The sequence below is a fragment of the Convolutriloba macropyga genome, chromosome 15 (assembly GCF_964194025.1).
Source record: "Convolutriloba macropyga chromosome 15, txConMacr16.3, whole genome shotgun sequence".
In the NCBI taxonomy this organism is placed as follows: domain Eukaryota; kingdom Metazoa; phylum Xenacoelomorpha; order Acoela; family Convolutidae; genus Convolutriloba; species Convolutriloba macropyga.
The window spans coordinates 36,576,282-36,588,517 of record NC_134482.1 but is presented as its reverse complement, the minus strand read 5'-3'; the positions used below and the strand labels follow the sequence as shown (position 1 = coordinate 36,588,517).

Genomic DNA, 12,236 nt, shown 5'->3' with positions numbered 1-12,236 from the left:
GTTCAACGTCCTTCTGTTCCAAGACTCAAATACATCAAAGAGGATGCTTTCTGATCGCACATGTTCCAAGGTTTGTCTCCCCATAGCACGCCTATAGCTTCAATACGTAAATAGTGGTTTTTCCACGCCGTCTTTGCTTGTTCATTACGGGTAAGTATATCTCGTTCCAATTGCGCTGTAGGATTTTCAACCGCGTCTTCGTAAACGGGTTCGGGGGTTAGAACAACATGTTTTGGAGGGTCAGCCAAGAGAAGATCCACTACGATCCCTTCGCGAGCAAGAATCGCAAGTTTGAGTTGTGTCCTCCAATGCTCCCATCGAAGAGGGGCTCTAGAGTTGCTTTCTCCCAAAAAGTTGAATTCCGAGTGGAGATTTGCCGCTGTCCTTTAGTGCTGACTGCGCCATGTTATATCTGAGAGTAGCTAATTGAACTGTTTTCGTATTGCAAATACGTTGTCTTAAATTTACAGTGGAATAGCTGAGCGAATCCGTATTTATGCGATTTTTATTGAATTTACTAAATGGAATCGCAAGGCGAATCCTGGCTAACTTTATCTTGTTCATTTGAAGACCGATTGCAGAGACAACTTGAATTCAGAAAATTAATCGAGATTGATTACTAGAATATAAATAGTGTGAACAATCTATGAAATAATTTAGTAGACTAGCGGGAATATTTTTATATGTGAATAATAAAAGTCATCATAACCTTAGTTATAAAATGCATGATATAAATATTAAAAATAGAGGGTAATTTATAATTTAGTACACATATGAGTTTCGATATATACTTATGTATCCATAGGTGTCACAATACCATGTAGGAAGCATATATGAAAAACTTGGCAACTATAGCAAGGTCATATAAACTATTTTTATAGGTCTTCATGAAACCGCATGTTGTTTTTGAATATGATTATCAACCAGGGTCAAACGCTATATATCTATGAATTGAGGGAATCAGAAAACACATAACACTGGAATATTTTTGGTACAAATACGTGAAAAAAACCCTTTAACGTGAATCGTTCAGTCAAATTGTTGTTGTAGACTCTGGATTAGAACCATCCTTTGAACGACTTCGAATTCACAGAGAGCGACTTTGATTTCAGTCTTCTGAAGATGGCAGGGAGGTCCGTTTTTGACAAACTTTTGGAAGTAGACAGCACAGGGTACCAACAGAAGGAAATTAAAAGAAAAACAAAAAAGAATAGTTTATTATTTTTCTTATTTACAATATTTTCAGAGCTGCAGTGTTAAAAATTTCTTTTTGTAGTAAAAAATTACAAAATCAGAATTTGTTAATATAAAAAATGCAGACTTGAAATATCATGGTCCCATCCAGGTTTAAAAATTTAGTATTATCTGGGAGCCACGCTCACAAACTACGTTTTCTTGATTCAAAGAGTTTTTTATGATAAGAACTAGGGCGCGACTCAAATATGCAAAGTTATTTACCCACTACCTTATGCGAGTGGAAGCAAAATATATCCTAAAAGACTCCAAAACATAACCCAAAAAAACTTATAAAATTATAACTTACTTTTTGATCACGAAGTTATTACATACGTAGTGCGATGATTTTCTGAAGATTAGCTCAACCATTTTTTGTGCATTAGACATGCAGTACCACGGTCGAAATCTATTAGATATCTTGCAAGTTCTCTCTGTAAAAAAAGTGGGTAGTTTTTTTCATTAATAAACTGTTAAATAATGTTAGTAGCACGTATTCCTTAAAAATATTGCTTTCATGGTTCTTGCAAGGTTTTGAATTTTTCGAGCACTGAGGACTATTCAGTATGAAGTTCGTCAGTCGGAAGAATGATTATCATAGCGCTGAAACTGTAGTTCAAATATTTTGTCCGAAAGCTATTTTACTGACGTACAATACTGAGTTTGCACTGTGGAGAGGGCGACTGTGGAGAGGGCGAGAGCCGAATCGAAATGCGAAAACTTGGAACAAATTGCTTTGCGTGTTTTGATTTTCTTTGGGTAATAATTTAGAAATTCTTTAGTGAGCTTTTCAGTGTCAAAGAGAACATATAGTCTTCTGATATCGAATAGAAAGACAAAACGAAAGTTACAATAGTTAAATTTTTCTGAAAATTATTTATTTTAAATGATTAGAAGATTATAGATTAAATTTTAATCGTTTCTATGCCAAGTAATGTCATCGGGCCAATGAAGATAATTCTCATGGCTCAGTTTCCTTCCATCTCGTCTTCCGTTTACTTCAGTTGCCCAAAATCCAAGTTTCTTCATCATATTCAAGCTTTCCACAATTTCATGTTTGCGACTGTGATTTCGAGCTATGGCCCTTTTCAGCACAAGCATTTCCATTGCGATGTAGGGAATTTTGATTCTAGTTAGAAAGTTGACGCCTCCTTTTATCACTTTTGCTTCTGACCCTTCGCAGTCAATTTTCATCAACGCTTTTTTGATCTGTACTCAGAGGAGGTTGTTCAATCATAGGAAAATTTTTTAGCTTTATAATAAGGTTTATATTAGCTTGGAGCTTGCCATATTTCCTCAAATTTAAGAAGATGACCCGAAGTGCTATTAAGAGCAGAACCAGAAAGCTAAATTGCGCTCTTAATTGGACAATAATGCATAGATTTATTTCAGTTAAAAGTGTCATCTTTGATGTGATGGGTACACTTTATATCCTTAAAATTTAAACAGTACATATAGCCAAGTTTAGTTAGAATTGATTAAACTTAATACTCCGTATAAAATTCGGCGAACGCAAAGTAAGCCGATAGGCAAGCAAGCCGACAGAAAAGCAAGCCGAAAGTTCTGTAATAGTTATGTAATCTATCAGAAATAATACATTGCCAGCCGTTACAATCAATACTGCGCGTAGTTTTATAGTGCATAATGTATTCCAATGCACCAAAGAAACAAAAATGTGTCAATTTTTAGACATCTACTGGGTACGGGCCTCAGCAGACCGCTGTCCATGGCCATGCCTCTCATCCGCTGTGGGATGTAATCCGGAAATAGCGGGCCGGTTATCCCGCGACGCGCGCGAAGCGCGCCCACCGGCCCGCCAGGGGCAACTTAAAATACGGGTATCCGAAAATTTTTCGGCTTACTTGACCTCATTTTCAAAATTTGGCTTGCTTGCCTATCGGCTTGCTTGACCGCCACCATAAAATTCTCTGTATCGTCTACCATCTGAATTTAAATCTAACCTAAGCAAGTTATTCACGGGGTTTTTATATTTTTCTTCACAAATTATTTATTAAATAATGGTGTCTGAAGTTTGAAATTTCCTTGTATAAACCGGAGCAAATGATAGATGATATTTTTATTTAAATTTTGTTCTCAAATTGAGCGGAGCAAACTGTTTTAAACTCGAAAAATAATTTACCCATACAACCCCTGAATTGTACCCAAATTGAGATCGCCCCGACTTTAAGAAATGACTGATGAAGTCTGGGGTGGTAAGGAGATACGTATTTTTTAAAAAATACAGACAATTATTTCGTTCAAGAAAAGCTAGCTGAATTATTTCTTAGTGCCAATAAATGTAGGAAGGAAAGCTTATCAGCTTGTTTCATTTAAAACCGCGTCGTTTTGATAACGAAATTTTTTCAATGAAAAAATCCGCGAATGACAAATGCTCTGATGTTCTTCAATGTGATTGATTGGCTGGGATTAGTGCGTACTAACAAACGATGTAGCAATGAAGAAACATCGCAAAATCATATAGAATTCTGCTAATCTTCTAAAGCCATATTTTAGATTGACACTCAGATGACATATGAAATCTTCATTATATCTGTGTGATTTCTTTAGATTTTATTTTTTTAATATTTTTGGTTTAGAGTAGATTACTCCCATAGTTCTCAAACATCATTTCTATTTTTTTCCATTTAAAAAAGTGAAATTATATCCCATCCCAGATTTGTGTGCACATAACTTTTAGGCCCTAAAGCGTACGTCTTTTTTTCTGCATAAAAACACTGGGGATCATAAACACCAAGGGACAGAAATAAAATAGCTCCAGGATGTTGCCAATGGCCTTAGGATATTGCGTAGAATTTTACACATTTCGTACAAAAGCGACTTATTAACACTTATCGTTTTTTTTCGTCTCTTGACTAAGGTTTTCTCAGACATTATTCACTTCCCAGACGCTAGGGTTTTTTATGATAAAAGTTGAACTCAAACACAAAATATGAGCTTTGTATGTGCAATTGTACATAGAAACTCAAGAAGAAAATGCAATTTTTGTAATCAGTTAAGCCAAGCGCAGAATTGGTTTAGCAAATAGTTGGCATAAAAAAGACAAACATATTTACTAAAATTACATCAAATTTCGATCGAGAGCAATTAAACAATGATTATATTTCAGAGTACTTAAAAAGAATGTCGCAGTTATTACGAATTTCTAAATGACATTGTTAGAGTTTAGTATGGATACCACAAAAAAGAACATAGTAAAAAATTTGTCACACTTACCCGAATTTTTTGAACCATGACTTATGGAATTAAAACCCAGTTACAAAAAAAACTGACAAAAGTTTCCCCCACGTGCTCAAACGCTGATATTCTTATCATGATTTTAGGACTTGAGGGCAGTTATAGCACATATATCACCTATAAAACATTGCGCGCTTGCCTGAGTGATAGAAAACATATGTTAAAACCCACTTACAAAATACGTAGTCGAAGAATCTGGAATCGACCCGAAGTGAAACTTGGTTTAGGTCATAGCCAACAGATCATTAAATTGACACATAATGGGCAGAGTGCAACAATAGCTGCCAAACAGACAAGAAATTGAAATTCAGAATAGAAATAAACAAGGAGGCTTGGTAATTTGCGTTTGCACATAAAGTTCCCACCCTGCTCATCCATATTTTTGGCAAAAATGTCTACGAAATGAGGAACAGATAGAAAACTTCAAAAATTCAAGTATTTTTTAAAAATATGTATGAACAAAGAAAAATGCCGCATTAGATTCATGCAAACAGTCATTTTTAAGAATAACAAACAACAATAACAAAAAACATTAATTACATCCAAAACTTTATGTCCGTTTAAAAAAAACTTACTAACAGGCTCAAAACAGCGTTGGATAAAACTGAAACTAAAGAAAATGAGTTATATTTCACTAGAAAAGAAATGGGACTGCTCAATAAAAAGGCTTGGTAACGATAAGACAAAAGAGAACACAAAAAACAGCAAAGATTAACAAAAAATGACTTATAATTTTAAAAACAGTTAATTCTGAAGTAAGGAAAACCATTAGATCGCAATTGAAAACATCCAATATTTTTAAGATCATATACGACTCCATAGGAGGGAATTATCTGTCAAAAATCAATTTTATATGCGGCTACAAAAAATACAACAAATAGAGACAACAAAAAAATTCAATTAAAACTTGCGAGAAAAAGCTATCGAAGCCGTAAAGCCATACTTGGCCCCTCATAACATTGAGCCTTTCTGCCTTTCTTGAACGCCGAAAATGTGGTATAGGACTTCTTTTTAATGAAAATAGGTAACAAAGAGACAAAAAAGGAGAAGAAGAGCAAAATTAATTTAAACTTTTTTTCGAAAACCATTATTTTCAAAGTCATGAAAGCCTTTAGCTACAAAATGAATTAAATAAGTATTTCATAACGAATTCCTCGAAAAAACATTAGATTTTGTACACTTTCACTTTCCCCCGACAACAATAATGTCATATGTGACCCGTAATTTACGAGGCTAGGTAATAAATAGTCAAAAAAGAACAAAAATGCGAAGTTAAAGAACGTTAAAAAGAGTTTTTTCTTTTAAAAACGACAGTTAAAGACAATTGTAAAAAATATCAATTAGATTCTTCAAGAAAGGGGTGTGGAAGCCGTTTAAACCATAATCTATTCCTTTCAAGACTTTTATATGTTCAATTGTGCCTCATTCTGAGCGCCAATAATGCAAAATGTGAACTGTCAATAATGTGATAATGTGACAAAACGAGAAATAAACCTGGAAAAAATACCTAAAATTCAAAAAAAGTTGTTAAATCTAGTAAAATCAAAAGCCAGAAGACCACAATTTAACTCGTAAAACCGCAAAAAATTAAAAATTATTTCAGTAGAAAGAAGAGGAACAATAAGCATTCTTTCCCTGCTGACACTAAGCTACAAGTTGATCAAATTAAGAGAAAAATAGCGGCAAAGTTCAATAAGCCCTTGTCTATTTAAAAAGCAAACGACTTTAAAAGTCAAAACGATTATAATCACTTGAGTAAAGAAAATAGATACTATAGTTTGGATAATTTAGAACTGTTTAGAAAGCCATTCGGAGCTATCAATAGTGAGTTTTCATGTGAATTGTTCTGTTCTTTGATTAACAAAAAAAGATTGAACATTTTTTTTAAAATGTCCGACTGATTACTTTAATTCAACCTTTAATCGCATGATTATTGGTGATAAACGTGATTAATAGATTTGGGTAAATCAAATTGAAAAACACCACGCAATTGAGTTTAAACCTAATATCATAAGTTTAAAATATGAGATCTGGCTCATAAAAGCAGCAAAAGAGCTTTTAAGAGGTGGCTTGATCAAATGAACAAAACTGATATGTACAACTTTGCAACTTGCAGACATTTACAACAAAAAAGCGTCAGACTAAAAAACAAAAAGCATTGCAAATGAGGAGAATTCGAAAAAAACTCTTTGTTTATTTAAAGAAACAGATAGCATTTTGAATAGAGCACCCTGATTAAAAATATAGTGCGTACGAGAATATCTTACTAATAGTTTTTCTTACCAATGTTTTAATCAAAGTTGTCGGCTACGAAACAGCAATTATCAATAGAGCTTGTCATAGGTTACTTCTGTTGTGAAAAATGAAAAATTAACAACTAAAGTTTAGAAGAAACTGAAAAAAATTCAATTTTGAAGAAAGCAAAAGGTACAGAAAAAAGTTGAACAATTATGACTAAAAACTTAACAATAATAATGAAAACAGCGCAAGAAGAATCCAAAAACTTGATCTGTCAAATTTTGATCAATTTTCAATTTATATCAAATGTCTCAATTAAAGACGAAATATAATTAAACAAAATCAAATCGAACGATTGCATTGAGCATGAAAAAGACCAGTTGCAGTCCTCTACCCGTTTGACCAACGAAAAAGACCAACTTTCAAAATCAGGCCAAAATATGGAAATTGCAAAAAGCAACCTAAAAATGAGTGTAGATGCCTGAAAATTGTTCAAACACAACACCAGCTTTTAAAAAATGTTTTGCAAAACGTGCGGTTTGTTTTGGTTGCTAAAAAGTTTCAAAGTAGAGCAGAAAAACCACCCAGAAAAGCAAAACAAAAAAAACTCGCTTGATAAACGATTTTTGCCGTTACATTCGTTGCTCTATTTTTCAAACTTTTGCCCTCGTTTTTTTATAGACATCAAAACAAAAAAGACATAAGGCTTCTTCGTGTCATAGCAAGAGAGCTCTCCTTCACAATTCAAATTCGTTAACATCAAGATCACCACAAAATACTTTCGCTCAATTTAGAGCTTCACAGCCCGGGTCGAGGCCGAATGGTTATCTTGTAAGAACTTGCAAGCTTCTGGCAGAAACTTACAAGGCAATGCATCACCTTGCAAGTTTTTCTTCCAAAAACTTGCACGTTCTTACAAGTTAACCATTCGACTTGCAAGTTCTTACAAGTCAACCTTTCAACTTACAAGGTTCTTACAAGTTAACCATTCGACTTACAAGTTAGTTACAAGTTAGCCATTGGCACACACATCACATATCACACACACAAACACACCACGCACGCACAAACTCGCGCGCGCTAACAAACACACATACACGCACACATACACACGCACATAGACACACAGATACACACACACACGCACACACACACTCATACGCACTAAACCGTAAAAAAACGTTGCAAGACATAAATGTAAACGGATGTTTGGAAAAAATAGAATCTGGAAAAGTGTGAATTGAATTATAAAAAAAGGTATAAAAATGAAGGGACACTAAATTATTTTGAGAAAATACTGACATATGAATGTGAACATTCAATCGAAGTCAATATTTTGGGAACATTTTTAAAAAAGCAACCGTGAAGAAGCTAATTGAGATCTACAGTTTTTTAATGGAATTGCAAATGAAACTCTCATGAATTGATTCAAAAAGAATCCAAAAATTCAAAAAATAACAATTTTGTCTACTTAGGTTGAATTGTATTATGTTATCCAAACAGAGCAACTAACTCCCACGCGCTTTCTACGGTAAATGACTGAAAGTTAAATTGAATTAACCGATAAGAGTTGTGCTCGACCAGAACGAACTTGCAAGAAACTTACAAGGTAGCCATTCGCCTTGCAATTTCTTACAAGTTAACCATTCGACTTACAAGTTTTTACAAGTTAACCATCTTTTGCAAGAAATTTGCAAAATCTTACAAGTTAACCACTTTTTTGCAAGAAACTTGCAAGTTCCTACAAGTTAACCACTCGGTCTCGACCCGGGAGCTTTAAACATAACCGACTAATGAACGTCGGGTGGGTTGCCTTGGGAGAAGTGATTATTGGAGGGTACCGGGGGCTGAATTTCGGGGAGTGATGGGCAGATGATTGCGCGGGGTTTAAATTTTTAAGAGAAGGAACCACATTTTACACCATGTCTCTTCAAAACAGATTGGAGAATTGTTTACTTGGAGACTAGTAAGGCTTAAGGCTGTAAAAGAGCTACTCTGCTACCTAATGCAGTCAATAAAAACTTGAAAGGTCAAAAATTCGGTGAAGACAAAAAAAACTGTCATGCAAAAATTGCATAAAAGACCACAGGTCTAATATAGCTGCTACAAACTTCGTTCGAGAGCAATTGATAAATTTTCGGAAAAACTGACTTATGATGTTGTAAGTGCTGAAAGGATTCTTATGAGATTTCACACGTAAAATTTATCCGAAGCAGAATCTTTATCGTAGAAGAATTAATAAGAATTTTTTATGTGTCGTAGCCGATCTCACACGATAAAAATTCTCAAGTTACTTGGGTTTTCGGTTTTTGTTCTTCCTACTGTGTTTGAATAGAAACTGTCCCCCCCCCCCTGAATGTTGAAGGCAAATAGTTCAATAAAAGTTTGAGATTAAATATTTCCAGATTAATTGTTTTTTGATAATCTTAAAGAGATATTAATGCCTAACCTATCACTTTTATTTTGTCTATCATTTTTAGTTTCTCAGGTGTTTTTGGTGCATATAGTTGGCTTGAATCATGCGCTATGATACCCTAGGTTTAGACCTCGACTAATGAAGACTTTATAAATATGGTGTGTGTGTGTGGGGGGGGGGGTTTATTGACTAAAATTACACGGTCTATTACTTAATTAAATTCGAGGTAGAGTCTTTTCATGGGTCCAGTTAAGTCTTTTCATAGCCATGATCCAGGGTCTGTTCCTAATCCAAATAACGTCGAACACAGTCTTTTCAGTGGTCGAGTCAGGTTCTGTTCATGAGCCAAATTATCTTTTTTATGAGTCGAACAAGAGAACTGATAAAATAGCTATAATGTAGTATCGGCAAAATTGTGATACGTTACAAAATTTTCTGAATTCAAAATTTTCGCACGAAAATTTTTACTCTGAAGCCCAGCATCAAATTTGCGTCGAGCTAATGTCCAGCATCAAATTTGTTTCGACCTAAAGCCTAAAGTCCAGCATGCAATTTGTTTCGACCTAAAGCCTAAAGTCCAGCATGCAATTTGTTTCGACCTAAAGCCTAAAGTCCAGCAGGAAATTTGTTTCGACCTAAAGCCTAAAGTCCAACATGAAATTTGGGTTGTGCTAAAGTCCAGCAGCAGAAATTTACGTCGAGATTAGATCTAAAGTCGAGCTAAAATCTTCTTATGGTCAATTTGAGAAGAGCATGGTCTTTCATAGCAATTTTTGGTGGAATATGATGGTCTTTTCATATACCGAAGTCTGAATCTGAGACACGAATAAGCTTAAAAGTATTGAGCTTCGTACTCGAAAAAAATTAAGAATAAGCAACCTTCAGTCTTTCAAATATGGGGAGGAGTTCGTCAAGCGTTGCAGTGGTTGACGTATTTTGTTCACATTTTTCGGTAACTTCCATATGGGTGCCTCCCATATTGCCCGCTTTCGCTCCTGATAATTTCGGGACCACACAAAGACCACTTTGATCCGCTAGAGAAACTGGGAAAACTCTGATAGTAGATTGGAAGTTGTTGATTGCAATCGAATGTGTAAGATACCTGTGCGCCAATTGCAAATCAGTATTTTCATCAAAATTCTTACAAAGATTCAGCACATTTCAGCACATTTCAGCGCATTATTATGTAAGGTTTTTGCGCTGAAATTTTTGAACAATAAGCGCATTTCAGCGCATTTCTTACATAATTTTCGGAAAACTTCTCGACCGGGTTAGTCAGCCGATAGAAATACGGAGCCCCATAAATGCTATCCTCTTCGACATTTCATCGCTCTTGAGTGGATAAATATAACTTACTAAGGTCGGGCGAATTGACTCAAACGACGAGCGAGCGGTTGGGCTCCTCAGTAGCTAGCTGGGAGGGGGGGGGTGAGGAGGCCAGGGTGGAGTGAGTGGGGAGTAGAGGGAATAAGGGTGTCTAAGGCGCCAAAAAAACATTAATTTATACAAATTGAGACTGCCAAAACTAAGAGAATTGCTCAGTGACTTAATGCCCTCAGGGTTTTACTTGTCATGGTTGCACTTCAGTCTAGACGATGCTCTTAGTCGAGACTGAGCCGAGGGCATTTCGGCCTGGACGGCGTGATCAAAAACATATAACAAGCACACTCGAGTCTCATCAGATGCAGTTAAGGTCTGGGTCGGATCTATTCGGTTTCTCCCTCCCCTCCCCCCCCCAGTGTTTTTATGACCCCCAGTTACAAATTATGTGTTGTTATATAGCACGTTACTATGTAAAAATAATGCACGTTCGCCTGGGGGTCATAAAACATATATTCCCACTCAGCTGATGGGGGGGGGGACAGAATAGATCCGGATAATACTTCTAAAATTTTTGGCTCAATATGTCCCTGGCTGATTTGCAAGTTTTCCTCATTTAATGTACTTTAGGGATTTTTCCATGGGTTCAAAGGTGAAGACTTGCCGACCCAAAGCCGCAGCTGTTAAGCTGTACACCCCAATATAACCCCCAATATCAATAAAAGCGGCGTTTGGATGTTTGCGGAAAGCTTTCTGGAACATCCAATTCTGGATATCTTGTTCCCACATTCTTCCTCTTCGAATAGTTCCACTGACAATTCTGTCCAGATTTGGTGGAAAGAGACAAATATTTATTTTCCTCGTAGTCAAAAACCTCAAATTCAACCGACTTTTGCAATTTTGATCAGCAAAATTTCGATCGATAGAAATTGTTCTGACTTCCAGCTTCTCCAGAGTAACTCCAAGAGTCTCATTTTCCAGTTGATCGGTATTTCCAGTCGTGTTTGAAATATGCTCCAAAGTCGGGTTAATATTTCGTTGGAAGAAATGATATGATCTGTTTTTGACCGGCAAATTGTAAATTACGATTAAACTATTACCGATAAATAGCATCAACACGATTGCAAATAATAATGCGTTCTTGCGACGTACCCTAGTTTAGACCTTGACTTATGAAAAGACTTTAAGTGGGGGAAGGGGGGTTATTTTCCACCTTGACTATTGACTATAAACACCACGCCCAGCATCACAGTTAAATTAAAACTTCCGTGTTTTCAACTCATAATAGTTGACCTTTTCATACCAATTTCTGTCTTTTGAGCATAGTTTTTTTTTCATAGGTTGAAAAAGACTATTTTGAGATTATTTACTTTCTTTTTTCATTAAGTGCAAAAACGTGATGAACCAAACTAGAAGACAATTTGGACTGTTGCGCCGAAAAACTTAAGACGATTTAAAAACTCTAGATAAATCAAACGTCGCAACTAAATATTATATGTGAATTTGTTTAGTTGTGACTAAATATTATATGTGAATTTGTTTAGTTGTGAATGAAAGTAGATAAGTTCGCATCGGAACCAATCCTTGTCAACCTTATAAGACATGCATGATCCTGAAATCTCCTAGTAAATTTAATGGTAATCTTGATCTTGATAATTCTTGCTCAATCTTATGGTTTCCTCCTATATCTTGTTTTTGGGTGCTATTGAATTTTTAATGCATATGAAATGTCTTATTGCCATGTCATGGTTAATTTTTCTTGAAAATCTTGCAA

The 12,236-nt window shown here is 35.4% G+C and overlaps 1 protein-coding gene across 1 annotated transcript; it reads right to left on the bottom strand.

Annotated features, from left to right (window-relative positions):
- Window positions 1-2,075: 2,075 nt before the first annotated feature.
- On the bottom strand, window positions 2,076-11,753 carry LOC142353917 (uncharacterized). The gene is made up of 3 exons (XM_075406146.1): window positions 11,088-11,753; window positions 10,022-10,244; window positions 2,076-2,442 (listed from the first exon to the last, which is right to left on the bottom strand). The coding sequence occupies exons 1-3, from the start codon at window positions 11,573-11,575 to the stop codon at window positions 2,146-2,148; spliced, it is 1,008 nt and encodes a 335-aa protein (XP_075262261.1). The 5' UTR covers window positions 11,576-11,753; the 3' UTR covers window positions 2,076-2,145.
- Between the last annotated feature and the right edge of the window lie 483 nt (window positions 11,754-12,236).